We start from the raw sequence: 23,083 nt of genomic DNA, 5'->3' as shown, positions 1-23,083 counted from the left end.
CCTTTTAAAAGGAGCACACTTTTTTATTATTATTATATATATATATATATATATATAGCTAACGCTCATCTTCACGTTCAATATAAGGAAAACAGACACTGATTTAATAAGTAAAAATACTTTCAGCGATGGAGATTGAGGACGATCCGGGTTGCAATTAGAAATATTAGAATAAAATATATTAATTTACACAGGAAGACTAATGTTCAAAGAACTCATTTACACAACGTGCAAATCTGTAATTACAGTAATAAGGTAGAGCGTGACCTCGATATGTGCCTCCATAAGAAAAGCATTCCATATATCTTATGTATCCTAACACCTAATAAGCACTTGTCTGAAACATTCTAAAGCTATGCCACTCGCTTGCCTTTGTTCTCAACCCTTGCACCTCCCTCTGTTAAAACAAAATATATCTGCCCAACATGTTTAACAAAATGGAAGTTTGCTAACAATAAATGTCTAGCATCAAGAGATTTGTTTGCTCAAAAATAAACACTATTTTGCAGCCGTATTTTGTATTCTGGGCCGTTCTTAACCTGCACGAAAAGATTAAATCTATCTACATTATGCAGGGTTTCAAGTACCGTAATAAACGTTTAAAAATCGGTCAATCTATATGAAGTTGCTTGACCTCAATTGCTTTACTATTTTTAATTTCTAAAGATTTTTTATATACTATTGCCATATAAGTACGTTGACAGCATTTTATTTATTTATTTCTTTATTTGTAAGTTTTATTCCCAGCCAGTTTGTGAGGGCAGTCATTTTTGTTGATCACTTCATGCCAATAAGTGAATTGGAGACGTTAGCGTAAACTTGTATATCTCAGGACTGGGGTATTCAAAAATATTGCAACAAACACCATTTTCTTCAGCACTTTCTCTTCTTTAATTTTGCCTCTTAGCATGAAAAGCCCCAATTGAATCCTAATAGGTGAAAATTATTCGCTAAGTTCAGTATCGAAATTTAACAACTTCTACTTTTTAGAGCTAAGGTTTGTAATGGAGAGGTGAAATAACAAAGGTGACTTTTTATTATAATTTCATATGATATTAGAGTTACTATAGCTTAAGTACACTGATACAATTTTTCCGACAGTTTTTAAAATTTGAAATTGCACGGAAACCTCGTTTATATACTCTCAACCGTTTGTTTCTGAACAAAATACTTAACCAACTTGAATCATAGAACACATTTTTAATTTATTATTTCTGTTTTGGTGTTGAACTTTCAAATATGTAAATAAAAAAAAAAGTTAATTTTGAAAATTAAATAAAATTGATCGCCAACGAAGAATAAAAATAAAATATTAAAAAAAGTAATAAATTAATAGAGCATTGGAAAATATGAAACTGATTATTATAATTGAATTATGAATAAGTACAGTAGGTAGGACCATGTCTCTACACGGTTATTATTAACTTTTCGGATGGATGACAGCTAATATGAGAATAGGAAAAAAAAAAAAAAAAAAAAAAAAGGACGTTTACAACCACAAAACAGATTTTCGACTAGGAACATTGTTTGCCTCTTGTCATGGGAAACATGTCTGCGATGAAACGGAAGGCACAACAAAACATGAAGGAAGTAAAGCCAGCTTGCAAAAGTAACAGGAGATTAAACCCTGAGTATAGAGAAAACGTTAAATGTATTACTTATTTGCTTGTCTCACAAGAATAAATTGTTACTCATATCGACCTGAAATACTTATTAATATATTTGCAAACTGTGATTCCCAGGTACAGCTGTAATACGTATGGTTACGTTAATGGAGAATCTGTTATTGCTATATTAGGATAAAAGTCATACAAAGTAGTAATCACCCATGTAACAGGTAGCATTTGGTGCGATATTAATTGGACCGATCACTCCAATCTTAACATAACATAACAAATTATCGACGAGTTCACTTGCGAAAACCCTTTGATACGCAATGTTCTACTTTATTGAATATAGGACAACAAGTTTTAGAATTTGATAGTCTACAAATTCATATTTAGTCCATAAAAATTTCACGACAAACTTTAGCCGTGTTAAAGGTTAAATCGAGTATGCGTTATAGTTATCTTAGCCACTGTTAAATTTATATGTTTTACGATATTAATAGTACATACTTGCAAAAATGCCTTACAAAATGATGGTACATCTTCAAATATTGTCTATTTCCAAGAGTGGATCAGAAATCACTCTTTTTGAACAGCCTCTCTCTTCCTATTGTGCGATACTCATATAGTGTCAGGTCTTGCTTCACTCATGAGACGGGCCTGCCTATTCAGATTACAGTCTTTAAAAATCTGGAAAACATTATCCACAGATGCAATTAATTCAGTATTTGGCACTAGCTGTTGCAAAAGATGATGGATACGTCAAGGCCGGCAAACAATGCGAATTCGAAATCAAATCAATTCGCCTTACAAAATGATGGTACATCTTCAAATATTGTCTATTTCCAAGAGTGGATCAGAAATCACTCTTTTTGAACAGCCTCTCTCTTCCTATTGTGCGATACTCATATAGTGTCAGGTCTTGCTCCACTCATGAGACGGGCCTGCCTATTCAGATTACAGTCTTTAAAAATCTGGAAAACATTATCCACAGATGCAATTAATTCAGTATTTGGCACTAGTTGTTCCAAAAGATGATGGATACGTCAAGGCCCGCAAACAACGCGAATTCGAAATCAAATCAATTCGATGTCAGTATACTAAATATTTCTGTAGGCCCCGTAGTCGGCATATCAAGATTCTGTCGGCGTTCTTGCCCACTGTGCTAAGATTTTGCCACTTCGCGAAAATAGCGTATGGTTGATTGATTAAAATTTTTGAATTAAGTTGGATTTAACTTTAGTGTCCATATTAACAGCAAGGCTATATGAGATGTGGACCTAAAGCTTAACTTGTGATTCATTGTGATTCAAACTTAATGAGCTCCTGCCAGGAATCGAAGCCAGGATGCCAAAGGCGCGTCGCAATCCACACAGCCACGAGAAACACTAGTCAAAATTCTCAAGCACCTTGTGACACAAATCTTAATTATGAATTTGTAATTACATCATTAAATAACTCGTGGCGTCCATTGAAGCTTGTTACAGAGCACCAGGGAGCAGCGACGCAAAGTTTGCGAACTGATTTAAACTGAACGAGGATAACTGCAATGACTATGAAACTAAAACGTTAAAAAAAAAAAAAAAAAAAAAAAAGCATTCACAGGAAATTTGACGGACACAACTTCTGGGTTGTGTAGGGACGCTGAGCATTATGCTGCAATAGCCTCTAGTCCTCCAGGTTGGGGTTTGTGTTGGGTTGATCCCCATCACGGAAAAGATGCATTTTATCGAACCTGCAAAACAAATAAGGCCTCGGATTTGGACGGATTTTTCTGTTTCATGCTTCTCTTTGTTTGGCTTTTGGTTAATGGTACAGCTCTGAATATGTTAACGTTCGGACTCAGAGTCGAGTGACTGCGGACGGAAACTGGTAGCGCTCAGTCGTACTGGGCGAGTGATGGCCTGAAAGGTAAAGTTAGTAAATGTTCGATATGAAGCCTGGTTCCCGCCATTATTCGATTGGACGGTAGTCTCTTCAATCAGTACTTATCATTCAGGGGAACAATGATCCTGTTTCATTGCAATTGTTCATCCTCTTGCTTGAAACCATGACTCATCTTACTGACATTGGGCGATTCAGAGGCAGTGGTTGCTTCGTAGGCTCCTACAACCGTGAGAGGAAGTGGAGGAGTTTTGGGTTATTTCATCAGTATGGCTAGGCATCATAGTTCACCCTCCTTCGAAAGTGAACGTTTATAATCAAAGATCTAACTGATGATATGGTAGGAGTGATAATATATATAACGCAATAGCATTTAATTAGTGTATATTATAACCGACAAGCAGTGTAAGTTGTTATTGAATTGTATGTTGTGGGGACTTGTCTTTGCCTTGGTTGAAACCCACTGTTAAATGAACACTAGTTGAGGTATCATTGCTTGCTTTGATCTCCAAAATATAGCAAAAAGTAATTAAAGAGAAGTTCCACGACCAGCATGTAATTGATGTTAAACGAACACACACACACACACACAAAAGGCGTCTTTACGCCTACTTCCTGTGTTCTTACCTGTGATATTTCTGAACTCCAATCATCGTTGAGATCAGCTATGTTCTCAAGATATGACCATATGTTCTATTTCCCTTACGTTATTTTAAATGCGGGCCGCGGTGGCTCAGAGGTAGAGCGTTCATCTCTGGTGCTTGGGGTCCCGGGTTCAAACCCTGCTCCCTCCAAGTGAACTTTGTGGTGGACAAACACCGTGTACGTGGGTTTTCTCGGAGTTCTCCCGTTTCCTCCCACTTTCTTCATTCCACCATTTCATTCATCGCTCATTATCATCGTGTTCTTTAGTCTAACCGGCATAACCGTGGGACGTAAAATTCAAAAATTTCATTTCATTTTCATTTTTTTTTTTTTTAAATTTTATTTTGAATGCGAACATTTTGGCCACTCGGCTCATACTCTTATGTGGTTACTGTGAACATGGTATCCTCTGTAACCTCACTCCTTGTATTAAGTGTAAAGGTTCTCATCACGCTTGATCTCGAGATTAAGTCCTTTAAACTTGAGAAAGGTATTTGTGAATCTATGGATACTGAAAAAATTTCTGCTCCTCACGCACGCAGACAGTTGCAGCAAACCCATTGATTTGCTGTTAGTTTTACTTAAGTAGTCACTGCAATCAGGTTCCAAGGTATACAAACAATCAAGGTCTGTACTCATTGTAGCTGGTGCATTCTCATCATCAACTAAAGAACATCGGAAACAGACATGCAAGTTTATCATACCAAATTGGTTGGTACTACTGCTAATTCTTTGGGGAATACCTTTCTGAAACAACCTCTGATGTTTAGCTCTCTGCCCACGACCACCTCCAAGGATCACTCTCGTTCTGCCAAAAAGAAGAAATCTCAAATAGTAAAATCTGCCAGCTCTCTTGCTCATAAGAAGCCTAAATCTTCATCTAGTCCACCTGGCAGTCTCCAGCATACTGATTCCTCTCTTTCTAATGTTATGGTGATGAATTATCTTGATCAATTTACTGTAGTTAGGAACAAGAACCTATTCTAAGAGCGTTCTTTTCAATCGTAACATCCTTTTGTTCTTGAAGGATTTACTCTAATGAATGTTTTTTCTTTTTAAATCTTCGGGTAATTTATTTTATTCTAACCCATTCATCTATCATTTCAGGTAATGACCAAGTTTCCGATGGCTGTGCAGGAGGTGTGGCAATTGGTGTCTTAAACACTTTCCATTCCTGTATCTTTCAGAGCAACTTGTAAGTTATTGCCGTTCGAGTTTTTCTCACAAAAGCGAATTACCTGTTGCAGTATTTATATAACTCGTCATGATCACTTTACAATGCATGATCTGGAACAATTTACCAGTTACCATGATCTGTAGTTCTTGATGATTTTAATGGTTATCCTCGCGTGTGGGGTTCATGTCTGACCAAGGCTCGAGGTCAAGAAATTACTGCCTTCCTTGACTTATTTGATCTTCTTTTACTTAATGATAGCAGTCCTACGCACTTACTACTGCCATGGGCACCTTCTCGCATTTAGTCCTTTCCATCCACAATTAGGGTTCCTCTCACCTGGAGTGCTTTCTTGGTGTGTGGTAATGACCATTTCCCCATAATCATTCTTATGTCTCACACTCGCCAGTCTATTTTCAGTTTACGGATTGGGCTCGGTTCTCCCAAATTTTTACCTTCGACGATGGTCCCCACTTTTCTATTGATGAGCGTACTGTATTATTGCGGCAAAGTTAGCTGGCAGCTGCTGATTCTTCTATTTCTTCTTGCGGACCACATTGTGCCGAGTTTCTTGGTGGTTCCTTGAAATTAATCCTGCTATTCTTGATCGACGTCATGCCCTTCGCTGAATTACACGTTTTTCAACTGGTGATAATTTGGCACAGTTTCGTCAGCTTGGTGTGGGAGTTCGATACCTGATTAAGCAGACTAGAAATCTGTGTTGGCATGAATATGTCTCACATCACATTAACGATCTCTGGTTCGATGACTGCTGTTTGGTCCAAAATCTTCCGTTTCCAAGATTCTGATGGACCGCTTTGTGTCCCATCCTGCCTTGTAGATGACGATTTGGTCACTGATCAGAGGTAAATAACAAATGAATTGGATAGTTATTTTGTCTTGTCTCTAGCTGTGCCATTATTCCTCGGACTTCCTTCGCTGTAAACAGCAAGTTGAACGAAAGCATTTATCCTTCAACTCTAGTACTATGGAAACCCTATAATCTTCCTTTTACTGCTAAATAAGTAGACTACGTCCTTTTAACTACTAAGGATACTGCTTCAGGACCTGATTGCCTCCATTATACTATGTTATGTCATCTACCTCCAAATGGTAAGTTTCCTATTGTCTTTATTTAATCATATCTGGCTTGATGGCCACTTTCTGGTAGTCTGGCGAGAGGCTCATATTCCCTTTTTTAAAACCAGTCTCAACTTGTAGTTCCAGTTATAGGCCCATTGCTTGAAACGAAACTCCTTATTCTCGAACCTCCAACGTTTGTCCCGTCAACTTTGTTCGATTACTGATCATCTTGTCCATCTTGAAACTGTCATTCAGAATGCTTATCGTCGTGGGGGAACATTTAATGGTTGTCTTTTTCAATTTCGAACAAGCCTACTGTATTACCTGGCTCCTTAAAATCCTGCAATAGCTTCAATCTTGGGAACTGCGTGGCCCTATGGCCTTATGTTTAGAACAGTCTTTAGGCGTCGGATATTTTAGAGTACGAGTTGACTCTACCCTTTCTTATCGCTTCCTTCAAGAAAATGGTGTCCTTCAAGATAGTGTTTTGAGTGTCACGTTGTTACCTGTCACTGCAAATAGTGTAATTTCTTATATTACTACTTCTGTTCATGATCTCTTTTATGTGGATGATCTTACTATCTATTGTCGTTCCCATGACCAAATATGAAGAAAGAAATTATAGAAAATGCTCTTTTTCTTTCCTTAAAACAGAAATTTGCATAAACGCTGTGTGTCCCAGCGTCCCCATAGACATGTTCCTATTTTAAATCAGGAATTTGTATACCAAGTTTCGTCTTCCTAAATGGGCTCATGGAATTTTGAACCACCTCTACTTCCATTAGGATGCGTCTTTTAATCAAAGGAACATAACTCCAGCTTAACCTAAGTAATAACTATGTTCCGAAATTCCCATTTCAAACTGTTTAACCTAGGGTTGCCAGATTTTCTAAATGAAAAACCGGGACACCAATCTCAAGCTATATATAAGGTCAGGGTTTCTACTCATTTGGTTAGAATCAATTAATTACCTGTCTTTTTCGGATTACTAATCATAATTTTCCAGTTCACTCTATGCACAGTCAACACAAATGAAGTCCACAAGGGGGTGTATAAAGAATGTAAAAAATAACAAAACTAGAACTGCCTGACGTCCCTTATTCCGATTTCCAATTTAGTGGTAGAGCGTTCACGTCTGGTGCATGGGATCCCGGGTTCGATCCCAGCTCCCGCCAAGTGAACTTTGTGGTGGACAAACATCGTGCCAATTGAAGTATAAAATAACTAGTAGTTAAGTCCGTCACCGAAAAAAGACGTTCTTTTATATTAAAGATGATATTCAAGAAATTATTGCCAGAACATATGTCCCATTTTGAATATTTTAAAAATCTTTTTTCTCTCTTCTGGAAGCTGCTACACGACGAAAAAATGTGATTTTCAAACTCTCTGTTGTTTGATTAGTAGAATTAATTGCCTACACAAATCTTCCGAAAATCTTCCGTTTTTAGGTGATATATACTAATTCTTGGAGGCTGAAGTTTTTTTCAATCTGAAGAACGAAAACTGAGATAAACAGGCGTCCCGAAATCCTTTTTCGGGACAGTTAATTATTTCGTTGAAAACCGGGACGTCTGGCAACCCTAGTTTAACCGTTTCCCTGTGAAGCGATCAAGAGAAAACATCGCTTTCAATGTAAAGAAAAGAATTATAGAAAACTCCCCTTTTCCTTAAAATGAAAATTTCCAAAAACGCTGGAACACAGGCCCGCATAAGCATGATATTAAGATTATCGAGGATTGAAACATTTAAAATCCTACCTCTATTATTATGCTATTTCGCAGGTATTCTCACACTTCGAACCACTTAAATACATTGATATTTACTTCACAAGTGGGAGGTAATATAATTTACGGGGTCACTGGCGTAGGGGGATCGATGATTATCCGTAACTACTGTGATTTCTGCTCTACCATGATGATTTTACTACCCCTCCAAGCGGCTTGAGGATAAGTGGCTGGACTGCTACAAGTGCCTTAACAGGTGGACAGTAATCCCTCAGTCAGTGAACAATGCAGGAAACCATTCGGTTCCTCCCGCAATAACAAACAATTAATTCCCGTTTTAGTAGCGTTGAATACCACTTCGCTATATTCAATAGACCTACATGAAGACTGACCTAATAAGGTTGCTGTATCGATGAAGTACAGGGATACATTCTCCTTGAGAAATACAAAGTTTTTCAGTGTTGGATTTGGGCGTTATCAGTAAAACTGGAAAATTCTAGTGTTGGTAGTAACCTTCTTAAGATGTGACTAGTATGGTAATTCGTATAAGAAAATGAAAATTCTTATAAAAATTCTTTTCGTCTTATGAAAATTCGTATAAGAACGTATGGTAATTGCCCTTAGGCGGATATGCTCGGTTCGAGCAACACTGAAAATAGTTACACGCTTTTACCTCCTTGAGAAAAAACCAGCAAAGATTTCTCAAGGTTTGTAGATATTTCCAGCTGACTTCAATAGAAAATGTAAGGAGTTGATAAATGCTTTAGATGTAAGGAGTTGATAAATGCTTTGGGTTAATGATACACAAAACCAATTTGAAAAAAAATAATAAATGGGTAATTCGGAATGTGTTATCGTTCGTTTGGCTTTGTGCCTAGTTACACTTTAAGATTCACAAAATTTTATTGTTCTCATGCGCCTTTGTGCCATATCGACAGTTCTTTGGGGACAAAACGCCTGGAAAAGCACCTCGCTGTACTCTTGAATAAAAAGTACAGTACATTGTTCGTTGCGAAAAGGAAAAAAAGAAAATTAATGATTTAGGTGTTCTGTAGCTTCTGCGTTTCTTATACAAAATGAGAAATTTTACCAATAAATAAATGCTGATTAAAAATGCATATTACAATCGGGTAAAATTAATGAAACCGTGGATCGAGTATAGCAACAAGCGCCCCCAATCTGCAAAACATATATACAGCATCATTTTACTCTACCGAAATACCATCTTCATTATGTACGCTCTTCTACATAGATATTAAATAGCTAGCCGAGAGACAACATCCCTTGCACTCTCCTTCCCCTCTCTAATTGCATTCATTTCTTCCCCTAGTTTAACACTTACTTGTTCATTCATACATAAGTTTCGTATGACTCTTCGATCTTCCCATTCCAACCCAGCTTTCTTGAAAACTCCCCATCAACAATTCCCAGTTACCCGGCTAAAAGCCTTTTCTAGATAAATAAATAAAACATACACCTCTTTTCCTTTTTCTATAAAATGTTCATCGATTACCATTAATAATCCAGTTGTATTTCTTATGCCCTTACTTCTCGCAGCGCAGACGAGAACTGTTCCTCATTAACTTCATTTGTTCTTCATATAATGTTCTGTTCAGTGTTCAAAGCATAATTTTTGATGTACGCGGTATGAGACTAATCGTTATGTAGCTCCCATATTTCTCTGGGTTGATTTCTTGGGCAACGGTATCATGATTGTCTTCATGAAATCTTTCTTCGGCCATTATCCTGTTTCATATATTTCAGTGCAGAATTGAAACAATTTTTTCTTGCCCTCGTCTCCCATATTCTTAATGAGTTCGACTGGTATACTATCTAGCTCGATTGCCTTTCGTGATCTCGGATATAACTTTGTCAAACTCGTCTGGAAGAATAATAAACCCTTTATCATCCTCACATGCTTGATTTTCCATTTCAGCATCTAGGCCACGCGTTCTGTCCCTACTCTCATACAAGTCTTCAGCATATTTTTTGATAATCTTTCAGGGCTGTATCCACGGGGAGCAAATTGTGGCACAGTCTCCCGAACTATTTTCCCTCCCCAAGAATAAGGTTTAAATTAATATATAAAACTGGAAATTTGAATATTATAAAAGTTATCCCTCTGTTCTCTTTTAGGAACGGAATTGTCGAAAAAGCTGCAACACGTGTTTACTAATTTTTCATTATTTGTTTATATATCGAATTTCACACTTCCAACATAAGTGAATATTCACATTAAGCCTTGTCTGAATAAAGAATCAAAAATCTCAGTACTAGAAATTGTCCCCACTAGGAGCCAACGTTTTGAAAAGGCTTAAACTCCTTTTCGATCAATTCAATTTGAAGCTATGTGCCTGACTTCTTACCTTAAACTTAAGCGAATACTTATAAAGTTTTTTTTTTTTTAATTAATTTTCCTGTATAAAGAATCGGAAATTTGAATATTATAGAAATTGTTACCTTTCCTCATTAGAAACTGAATTATCGAAAAGTTTAAGTATATCGAATTTCACCCCTTTAAAGTAAGTGAATCCTCACATTTAGCAGTTTCAGAATTAAGTGTCGAAATTTTGTAAGATAGAATTTGCCCTGTTTTCCCTATTTAAGGAATTTTCTGAAAACTCGGAAACACAACTTCAGCAATTTTTAATGGGAACCTCATATGGCAAGTTGTATCTTTCTAACGTGAAATACTTCGTTCTTCTTAAAGAAAAAAAAAAAAAAAAACATTTGAAACTCTTTTAACCTCCAGTAGGATGTGTTTTCATGGCAAGAGTTTTCCTGTCCAAATTTTGTGTTTCTGACTATATTAGTATGGTCGTTATGTTGATGAACAAGTCACTTATATATAATAGTATAGATTTAAAATGATGAAAAAAAAGAAAAAAAATGTAAACAGCGTCAACACATAATAATTACGAATTTCCCAAATGCAATACAGATCACTGGCATAGCCAGAAATATGTCATGGAGAGTACTAATAATTGTCGTAACGAAGAAATGCACATACACGAAACATTATGTGGCGTCACTGGCTGAAATATGGGTCATATGGTTGACCAGAGTACTTCATGGCCTTTTGTGACATGAAGTTTAATGTAGTATTTTATTTCAGTACATAGAAGTGAGGCGATTTTCAAAAGAGACAGATAAGAAGGAAGTTAAATTCAACTTTTTTTTTTTTTTTTTTTGTAAGTTACATAGTTTTTTTTTGAAAGGGAGACTGGAAAACGTAATTATTAGAACTTGGAGATTTTCATTATAGGATTCACACGATTCAATGGCTGAATTAATGTTTGATGTAAAATCCCTGTAAGTTGCAGAAGCTTCTTTTGGTTCATTTTCTTCTGGAGATGGAATTTCTACTTTGAAGAGTTTGTTCATTTTTGTTTTTGGTGTACTCACCCACAGCTGCAACATTTTCGCTGTTTTCTTCAGATGCATATAGCTTAAAACTTGACATCACTTATCATGGTTTCTTAATAGGGTAATACCAACCTATATAGGTGACTGATGCAGAGAATGTAATGCTTCTGCAGATACAAAATCATCATCTACACCATGAAAGACTTCTTGTTCAGTTAGTGTCATTGTTAATATTCTGCCAAAGCATTTAAAACACAAAGTCATCACTGGAAAATCTTAACTTTGAAACAGTGTCTTGAAATGAGCATTCGTATTCCCAAGCTGTAGAAAGTCTGTTTTCTGCCAGTCTTATTTACATCTTCTATGGATATTCAAATAACACACTCCAATCTCCTGCATTCCCAGTCAGAAGACATTTCTTCAAACTTAGTCCTTTCCACAAAAAACCCTAAACTCAGCCAATTAGCAGATCCTTGCGAAAGCTTACTAGTACTGTTGGACCACAAATTTGATGAGCTCTTCTCTTTGTTTGCCTGTTTACAAGTGAAATGAGTTAATGTGTCCTTCATTTAATGCTAGGCCAAACACACAGAATTATCTGGATAGTTCCAGAATGTTCTGTTACATTCTAGAATAATCCGGATGGTTCCAGATTGTTCTAAAATATTGTGTTAGATTTGGTATTACCTGGATGGTACCAAACGTTCTAGAAGGCTCTGTTATATTCTGGATGATCCTAGAATGTTCTCTTACTTTCTGAAATTAATTGGATGATTGCAGAATGTTCTAGAAGGTTCTGTTATATTCTGGAATTATCTGGATAGTTCCAGTGTTTTAGAAGTTTTTTTTTTCACATTCTGGAATAATCTAGGTGGCTCCAGATTGTTCTAGAAGGTTATGTACATTGTGGAATAATCTGGATGGTTCCACGTTGTTCCAGATCGTTTATGATTGGAAGGTTCTATCTAAAGAAAATCCAGAAGAATAAAAACATTTTCCAGTTCCAACTTTATTTAATTAATCGTTTTTATTCCTCACATTGAACACATTGGTCCGAGAGTAGATTAAAAAATAAAAAAAAAAAAAAAAAATCATGAAAAATTCCAGAACCAAGGGCGCGTGTTTTTTTCATTGTATGTAGTATCCGTAGAGATACTACTGCTCTAATTTTTTTTTTAAGATTTGTTCCTGAGACAAAAAAATAAAAAGTGCAATCAAAACATTAGCTACGGAAGTTAAAACATAGTTTATAAAACCTGTTAAACCCAAATGTAGAAATTCTTGTTTTCAGGAAATGTAGTATATATGCTACAGATTAACAGAGAGAGAGAGAGAGAGAGAGAGATTAACATTAGAAAAAAAAAAAAAATCAGAAAGCTACAGCACCAGAACTTGAACACTCATATCCAAATGGAGGATATCATTTAATCAGTAAATTATTATCTTTCAAGTAAAGCAAAAGCCAACGAAATATCTTGAACTGTTCCAGAGATAGAACATTTTAATGATTCGCGCATGAGAAATGGCGCCATCTTTGGCGGCCGGCATCTGGGGTTAGGATTTTTATTTTATTTATTTATTTATTTATTTTATTTTTTTTTTTTTTTGGTCAAGAAAAAAATAGAGGTCCCTTACTTCGTTCTGAATCGTAACATCTGTTAAATTCAACATCTGAGTGTGTTTTCGATGGGATTTCTAGGATAAGTAATTAAATATTTCATCTAAATTATTCAAAGGATAATTTGTCTGTTTGAGTACAAATTCTTTTCTTGTAACATTATTTTCCTGGCATATTGCAAGTTACAAAAGACAGTGCTAGTTCTCTAACAGAACAGTTACACTGTGATTTTGTAGGTGAAGTATTAAATTAAACAATCAAAGAGTTTCCTTAATAAGAAAATATTTCCCCTTTACCTTCACGCTTAACTGATCAATCATTCCCAAGTATTGAATGTATTTGACGGTTTGAAATCTGTCTATAGAAAGTTTGTTAAATCTTCAATTTAATACTATGCATATGTATCTGTTTAAGGGAAAACAAGTGTATTCATTTGAAGTTTATTATTTCTTGCAGGTTAAAATACTAAGAAGATCAAAATGAGCACAACACTTGCACAACAATTGAAGAGACTTGCAGTTCCTCAAACCTCTCTTTTGGTTGAAGCCAAGTCCAAAGCATCTTTGCTTTTCGACCCCAAGGAGGCAGCAAATTTTGACAGAGAAACTTTCTTTGAAATAGGTAACAAATCAACATAGATTATATATATATATATATATATATATATATATATATATATATATATATATATATATATATATATATATATATATATATATATATATATATATATAATATGTATAGATAGATAGAGAGAGATATGGATGTAGTTATCAGAATAATGGAACACTTAATCGTTATGGGTTTGTAACACTGAACATTCGTATAGTGCGATTGTCTTAAGCGATAGAAAGTACGGACTGTGTTAATACTGCGACTGCGGTGCGACTGTGTTAATTCTGTATTGAGTGATAGAAAATACAGATATATATATCATAAGTAAATAGATAGATGTATTTATTATTTTTTTTCTTTATTGAACTGTACCCACTTGATACAGAAACCAAGTAGTAATCAATGGATACATATTAATATTTTGTTGATCGACCTTTTGCTTGAAACAGTCTTTACCCGTTGGGGCATGGAATTAATGAGTTCCTTGATTTTGGCCAGGGAGATTCGTCTCGCAAACATTGGAGAAATTCTCAACGGGAAACGGGTTTTTGGGGACGCTGTCTGATGACTTGATCTGAAATAAGACATATTCAGTTGGGTTCATATCTAAGGATTGACGGTTGTAGAATGCCGTTTTGTGTCTGCTAGATTTGGATACTTTTGGCATTTGTTCCTTAACAACGATGCAATCTTTCGACATGATAGTGCGTTAATACACGTAACTAGACTGGTTTAGGCGTGATTTGCGGAAATATCAGGATGGACTTCAGTATTCTCTCCTTTATCGCTCAACTCCCTATCAGGATGAACTTCAACGTTCTCTCTTTTATCGTTCAACTCCCTGATTTTAACATTATTGAGAATCTATGATTAGTTTTAGTGCATTGACTCCGGAGCAGATTTTCTAATATAACTGATGCAGCTGAGTGCTGCTCTGCAAAGAATGGATCATTGTTCCTCTGGAAATAATTCACAAGTTACATTTCCCAATTCTACGACGATTGCAATCTCTATTACAGGCTAAAGCTGATCCATTTCCCTACTAATTAGCTAAGTTACGTTTTGTTAAGGTGTTTCCATAATTGAAAAAATCAATTATAGTGCAATTGAGAAAATTGAAAGCCATCAGTTTCCAGCAACCTTCTCCCCTTTCCATTTTTTGGAGTTGACCTATAGTCCGGACTTTCAATATATCCAGTATATAAAAATTTGTAATTACAGTATTCATAACGACTAGAACAGATTTTTAAGTAATCGTTTCACGATATTAATTGATGTATGTTTTTGTGTTTCCAGCATGTCTCGTGAATTGTTATAGAACGTATGCACAAAGTTAAAAATTAAATTTATTATTTGAACGAACGGCCCACGTTATGTTGATGTTAACAGAGTGATTCTATCCCCGATGAAGGGACTCGATGTTAACGGTACATTCACTCTCCTTAGCTTGGGTGCCAAAAACTTGAAATTCTGACAAATAATGAAAATAAACGATTAAAAACAGTGCGTAGAATTTGAAGGTAGAAAGAAACAAAGAGTTCGTTGAGACAATTCATTTATATGATGTTAATTCACTGCTAAATTTATGTATATGGTCTAAAAGCAATCTGACGATCTTGTCCGCGCCAGAAGTGAGCGTTCTACCAATGAGTCACCTTCGAATTCTGTTTATTTTTGGCAGATCAATGGAAGAAAAAGTTGCGAAACAAACAAATAATAAATAATAATAAAAAAAAAATTGATTAGTTTCGATGAGTATCTGGTATTGAATTGATATTACGTGATATTTACCCAAAGAGATTTGTACTATTATTATTTCGCAAATATAATTCTTTATCGTGTAATGTGAATTATTACATCGGATGTCTAAGCTGGGCAGTATTCTGGTTCTCTTGGAGTGCTGGTAGGAAAGTGCCTAGAAAAGAGACCTTTTTTACACTAATAAAAAAATGGGCAGTATGAGTCAAAATCTGAATGGAGAGGGTAATTGACTAGATTGGATAAGCTTAGGAAAGGATATCCTTATTACAAAGCAAAAACCTTTCAGTCTGTGAGTAACGCTAATATGCAAACTTCAAAACATTTAACAATTATGGATTGCATAAACATCTATGCGAAAATACATATTATAAACGCAAGGCGCCTCAGTCTTTCATTCACGCTAATTCCTAGTAGTTCACAGTCACGCTAATTCCTAATAGCACCATAGTCAAACGAATAGTTGGCGCTGGCGAGCAGGCAATTTGCAGACGAGCAGAAGAAGAGGGAGGGAGGGGGTCAAACTGTCTGTATAATTGCTCAGGAAAGCGTAGTGGGGTAGTCAGTGTTACAAAAAAGATTAATCCAACTCCAAACAATTGTAGCTATGCAGCTTTTAATCCGTTCTGAACCAACAATGAACTGTTGGAAAAAAATAATTTTCAAGTTTCACGCGGTTGCCGCTACGTTGCGGTTGCGTTTTCTTCACCGGTTACTTCAGTGTTTGACAGGATGGTAATTGCACAGCGGAGATCATTTTACGTTTTACGCTTGGCATATATGAGTCCGTAGCAACTATTTAGCATGCATTTTGTCCTGGCATTACAGCTCCTATCGCTCGGAGCACTAGATGATGGTATAAACAATTCCAAGAAACGAGTTGTTTATATAAAGGAAAAGCCAGTGGTCCTGCATGTCAGAAGAAAATGTGAAGAGCATCCGGCAGAGTTCCTTACTTAGTTGTCAAAAATCTACCATATAGACATACGCCGTACATCACAAAGGGTTCATAGTGAGAATCTATGATTTAATATGTAAGAAAAAAATCTTTATTAGCTTTGTAATAAAAAAACCTATTTGAAGTATCCATGTTCTATACTATAAATATTATATGGATTTTAAATCGGATGATACTTTTTGAAACTCTGTACATTATTATTCCACGTCATCAGTATTAAAATGCTAGTTACCTTAGAACTTAAATCTTTCCAGCATATAATATAATGTTTTTATTTTATTTTCTTTGTTAAATAAAGGTGTAAGTGGTCTTCAGGAGTTAATAGATTTGAATCCTGCATTTGCTGAGTTTGAGAATACTCTGTTCAACGAATCGTCAAAATCCTTCCAAAGAGCAATCCAGTCAGCTGAAGCAAATGCTGCTTTAGATGCTAATGTAAAGAAGTTTCTGCTTCTATTGTCTCCATATTTTTTATTGAAACCTGCTCAAAAAGCACTAGAGTGGTTAATCAACAGGTTGGTACTTTCATACAGTTTTTCGCGTGTATGGTAATTATTTTGCTTATGAATTTAAGACTAGACTTCATGGCGCTTCTTTCTTATGTAAAAACCTGTAGAAATAATGACAGTTTCAGTAGTCTGTTAGATACTTGAAATATTGTAGTTTATTTTCTCGTGACTCTCTTATTAAAATATTCTACTTAACCTATTTCCGAGAGAACACATATGTGTAGAAACAATTTGTGTTTTGAATCAAACTTTTTTTCTCCTTAATTTTGCTAATTCCTTTAGAAGTTTTATTTTAAGAAAGGACACGGTTGAGTACGTCTGTGGTTCTCAACCTTTTTTGACTGACACACTTTACTGAATGTCCAGCACATCGTGACACACTTGTTTGATATTTTATTATAATAATAATAATAATAATAATAATAATAATAATAATAATATCATCTATTATAATAGTGAAACCTATTAGTTTTTATAATGACTCTATATAGCACTGAGCACCATTGCTACCACTGAAGGTGTTGACTGGTACAATCTGTCTTGATTTTAACTAATTATCCACGATTTTTCACGGTTCTTCACGATTTTTAAATTTTAAAATTTCGCGACACACCTTACGGGACTGCGTGACACACCAGTGTGTCGCGACACATTAGTTGAGAACCACTGGACTAAATGATAATCCGTAACATTTGAGAAAATGGCTCATCTGATAAAAAATGAGATAGTGTTTTTTAATAATGCTATGTAAAACTGTATTTTCTTTTCTTAATGAAGACTTTCGTAATCTTCTCTTGTACATTTGCCAGCGAAAGTATCAACAACTTTACAGTGAGTCTCCAATCCATGCATTCTTCTGTAGTATAGAGGGAATATAATTTCACATACAGAAAGTTACTAAAAGTTATATGAAGAGTTGATATGGATAAGAATCGACTAGCAGTTTTTCTTCTTTTTAGTTTGCGACTTATGTTTTGTGGATTTTGTACTATTACTTTGCTTTGTATGGATATAGGTTTATCCTCGTTATGTCGTAAACTTCGATCAACTTTGTGCCAAACAGTCATTTATGCAATAAAACACATTTTGAAGAAAATACTACGTAAGCCTTATCCACATCAACTCCTAATATGTAAAAGAGTAAGCTCAGAAAAGTCTACTGTGGTACGGTTTTTCTTGAACTTTTCATAATCGAATATTCACTGACAGTATCGTGAAGATAAGATAAGAAACAAGTGGGGATTAGTTGGGCTAGATGAATGAGAATTAATTGAAAGATAAGCAACCACGTCAATTATTGTGGTATAACTTCTACACACAAGCATCTTGAGAGTTTCATTTTTTTTCAGTGTTAAAAAAAATAGTGCCAGTATACTTCTTTTGTAATTAGTGAAGATAGTGAAAGTGTTAACGCTGTTACTCCGACTTTTTACCAGAGCGTCCACGTCTGAATTAAATTTTGATTCTTTTATTCCAATGAAAAAAGTATATACTTGGCTTTGTATTAACGATTAAAACTTTTGATAACTTCCCTTTTGATTTATCTTATGTTTTCAACTTTTACATTGAATGTGTTTCGAGAGTAACGCGAACAGAGCTGCATACACTTCTATAGTTCATGCTGTATTATATGTTTCCCTGAAAGGAAAATATTGATGAAAATTGAGTTAAGATCTACTATAATAATTTGTTTTGGAGTTGAATTATTTCGGGAGATAAATTATTTAAATGTAGATTTCACTCGTACGTTTCCATTTACCATTTGCAATGGCTAAAGCATTCCTAACAAATCCTTAGTGACAGCTCCGTAGAAGACAATAACTAGGACGTTATCAAAAATTAGCAGCTAAAACTATAGCATTGAATATTGCAAGGTTGATTTGATTTTTGTTTTGCATTAGTGAGTGTTACATTACTTGATACTCTCTTAAATGAAAACTTGACCTATAATATACTCACGAATTATGTAAAGTATCCAGGACTAATAGTTCTACCCGAGCATCTTAGTAGACTCAATGAAACTTCATATAATAATAATAATTCTAGCTAAAGATAAATAGAAATTAAAAAAATAAAGAAAATAAGGAAATGTAGAAGTTAAAAAGAATTGAAAGGCTGAAATATTTTTTAAAAAATAAAATAAAAAGGCATACTTAATGAAGAATAATAAAAATGAAATAAAAAATAAGTAGAAATAAGAATTAAAGAAATGGAAACTACATCAATATATAAGTTAAAAGTAATTAGAATTGTAAATAATAATAATAATAATAATAATAATAATAATAATAATAATAATAATAATAATAATAATAATAATAATAATAATAATAATAATAAAGTACGCCAAATGAAAGATAATCTTAAAAATACAAAATTAAGTTAAAAAAGTAAATAAAGAATGAAAAACATTAAAAACATGTCTGATAAAACTGAAACCGCGCACAAAATCTGCTATGTTGATCACAACAAGGATTTAAAGAAAGAAAGAAAGAAAGAAAGAAACGAACAGATTGCTTGACCTAATACTTGTACTTACAGTCTGATGTAAATTCCATAGTATTTAGGTCAGATGATAACTTCATTTAGAATGCTATGCACCCAACAGTTCACTTCTACAGTATACCACAGATTTCGTGCTTGTTAGTTAATAAACGTTTAGACTTATTGAACACAGAAACACTGTGAACATTTTAGGGTTCAAATATTCGGACCGTGATAGTGGTTCATAAAAGTGAAACGATACAAACCTTCCGTTGCCAGAATCTGTCTTTGTATAACTTTTATTAATGAGTTCAGCTGTTTTGGTTCAACTCTTCAAATTTTAAGTTATTATTGGTTATTTTATGTCATGATATATATTGATGTGCCACCTAACTGTTAATAACTTCCTATTTCAGGTTTCATATTCACGAGTTCAACAAAGATGAAATTTTGATGCTGATTCTCCCGTACCATGAAACACGAATATTTGTTCGTGCTCTCCAACTTCTGGATATTAAGGAAAGCTCTGATAAGTGGAATTGGTTACATCCGTTGCAGAAACCGGGAATTCCACTGTCAAAAACAGCCTTGCTGAATCATTGTGCAACAAATGTTGGTTTTATGAAATTTGTATGTGAAATGGCTCTAAGTTCAATACAGGTTGGTAGATTCATTGTATTACTCAATACATGCTCTGTCTCTCTGCGCTGCTTCCGTTGTTTGATATCATCAGTTTAGATACGTATGTACATTTACATACAGTTACTTTCTTTCGGTATTTAGTATCCTTACTATTGTTACACACTTGCCACTTTCGACATATTTTCACCACACGTTTCGTTTTGTTTTACCTCGTGTAGGCAAAGGTTACATTGAAATCAACTTTTATGTTTTTCTTCGTACACACTTAAGTTAAGGGTATGCATGTTCTATAATTTGCAGTTATGTGTATTATGTTGGTTTAAAGTTTGGTGTACTTAAGCTATGATTCGATTTCATGAAGGCTGGTATCCATTAACGTACATTAATTTCTATTAGGACGTTGTTGCTCAGTTTTTATCACGGTGAAAGGAGTGTCTTGTTCGATTGCAGGTCACATCAGTTTGTGGTGAACGTCCTACCCATTGGTTTTCTCTTCAGAGTTCCTTCCACATTGTTGTTTCACCAACTTTCCCATGTTTATTTATTTACAATTATTGTCAGCATACAGGGCATAATTGTGGGACGTTAAGCGAAAGATTTAATATAATTTTAATTTAAGGATGTAACTATTGCAGAGAAGGACAACTTAATAAAATAATTTATTGAATTTCTAGCATCTTAGGTGAATAAATGAGCTTTTAACATCTTTGACTATAAGATCTCAGCAGTAATATAAATTTCCTTTGTCTTTATTAAGCGATTGCACGAAAGACAAGTGTTGTGTCAATCTCTACGCGAGGATCATATAGTGTCATAATGTTGTAATAAATATTTAGAATTCGTGACACAGAATAAATAAATATTTAGAAAATACCTGTGTAATCACAGCGTAGGTTAATGATGACATAATGGCAAGGTTGGAATAATGGCAAAGAAAAAAAAACACACAAATAAGACGATAGAAATTAATGCACTTTATTGTTAACCCATTTCTGGTGTACAGATATTATTCATCAAACATTCAGTTCAGAGAAAAAAATGGATTTCGGCGAAGAAGAGGCATGTGAACTGACTCCCGTGCTCCCCCAGCATAGAAGTCATCCGTAATCGTCATCGTAGATCTAAAACTCTCAATTTTAGGAAATGAATGTTCTCTTATGTATTTAGGGAGCTAGAATTTCGTGTAGGCAAGTGGCTTATACGAATGTACATCAGTTAAATAGACATGTTACACACAAAATAGCAAATATTGAGCTAATAGACTAGGTATTGATAGGTAGTTAGACGATAATAGGAACTGCGGGGGCCGCGGTGGCTCAGTGGTAGAGCGTTCACCTCTGGTGCTTGGGGTCCCGGGTTCGATCCCAGCCCCCGCCAAGTGAACTTTGTGGTGGACAAACACCGTGTGCGTGGGTTTTCTCGGGGTTCTCCCGTTTCCTCCCACTTTCTTCATTCCACCATTTCATTCATTACTCATCATCACCGTCTCCTTTAGCCTAACCGGCATAACCGTGGGACGTAAAACTCAAAGATTTCATTTCATTTCACGATAATAGGAACTGTAGCACTACTGCTTCACATCGACATTTCGATCACTTCTCGCATTAACAAAATTATATCAGTAATTGTTGCTTAAAATGAAAACATCATAAAATCATCGTAGCATTTATATTATCAATCTCCATAATAATTTTCTCACATTAATTAATATTTTTAACATCATTACTCATTTTATTCTTCATCTATCTTCATAAAACGTTGAAACATTGCATAAGTGACGGAGAATGAATCATAGATAATCAATTGCAGACCTACTAGGATTATATTATATTACCAGAACAGTTGGTATTATTATTATTATTATTATTATTATTATTATTATTATTATTATTATTATTATTATTATTATTATTATTATTATTATTATTTTATACCACCAAATCATGAAACACACATTTGATCTAGTTATTAGTTTCTCTAATATTTTAAATAAACTTCTTTCATATATTTTTTCTAAATATGATGTTGTCTAAAAAGTATTGAGCTTTTGGAGGTCAAAGTTGAGAATACGTTCATTATGATTTGAAAATTACATTTTGAAATCAGGTATGTACCATTTTGTGCGATAACCTTCTGTTATTTTTCTGGCAACAACAATCCCATAGCTATGAAACTTCTGTGGTTTCTTATATATATATATAAAGTGGATTTTACAGATCTCTTTTGAAACTAACTAAACAGTGACATTTAAGGATTTCTGCGAAACAAATAAATGACAGTCTGACGATATGACGGTACCAGGTCCATGCTGTATGGCAGGTGCGTTACAACCTACCATTCAAGTTCTCTTAATTTCTAACGGGTCGTTAAAAATGTATGTGGTCTTATGACCTTATCAGCGTGGTATGCGACATCGTTTCTGTTGATCAGTTCTGGCTGTTTCTTTTGACTTGCTAGGTGCACTCGCACTCATTGTCGAAGTACATGTCTTAGTGTATCCTTCTGGTCCGACGGCAGCTGTTCGTGATGCACGATGTCCTTTCAATTCCACCTAATGCACAGCGTAGCTTTTCTGGGCATCAGTGTGAGCTTTACTACAGACTGTGGAGCTCCTTGCTTCGTCCACGATCTTTTTCGCACATTGTTGTCGTAGGTGCATCATTCCTGAGCAATTACTTCAGAAAGTGGGTCGAATTTGTTACATGTCAGAAAAGATTCGCATATAGAAATTTGATCGAGTAAATATGTTTGAGTCAGATCGTATGACTTCCAAACGTCGAGCTTCTTTTTGCAGCCAGCTTTCTCCAAATTATTTTTACACTTCTTTTGTGATTGGGGCTTTGGCGATGTCATGACTGCTTACATGCCTGTCTTGCTCGACTTTTGCCAACATATTATCCACTCCGAGGAGCTTCTATGACATAGAAGTGTCCAGAACTAAAGCGAGTAAACCATATTTTGGTTGTTGTTTTTGATAACGTATCTTGCTTATAAACAGCACAGATTTCTTAACGGA

The 23,083-nt window shown here is 34.9% G+C and overlaps 1 protein-coding gene across 11 annotated transcripts in view; it reads left to right on the top strand.

Annotated features, from left to right (window-relative positions):
• Positions 1–23,083, top strand: part of l(2)k09022 (HEAT repeat containing 1 homolog l(2)k09022) — a 108,388-nt gene that overhangs the window by 9,798 nt on the left and 75,507 nt on the right. For 8 of the 11 annotated variants that reach the window (XM_081741892.1, XM_081741872.1, XM_081741879.1 and 5 more), the window contains 3 exons: positions 13,558–13,722; positions 16,731–16,947; positions 19,842–20,085. In XM_081741892.1, the coding sequence (XP_081598018.1) occupies positions 13,581–13,722; positions 16,731–16,947; positions 19,842–20,085 (603 nt within the window). In that variant the 5' untranslated portion in view covers positions 13,558–13,580. Of the gene's footprint in view, positions 1–5,243; positions 5,332–13,557; positions 13,723–16,730; positions 16,948–19,841; positions 20,086–23,083 lie in introns of all 11 variants that reach the window. The other 3 variants (XM_081741883.1, XM_081741861.1, XM_081741887.1) reach the window with 1 other exon arrangement.

The sequence above is a fragment of the Thermobia domestica genome, chromosome 2 (assembly GCF_964235325.1).
Source record: "Thermobia domestica chromosome 2, izTheDome1.hap1.1, whole genome shotgun sequence".
Taxonomy (NCBI): domain Eukaryota; kingdom Metazoa; phylum Arthropoda; class Insecta; order Zygentoma; family Lepismatidae; genus Thermobia; species Thermobia domestica.
This window is presented reverse-complemented; position numbering and strand designations above follow the sequence as displayed.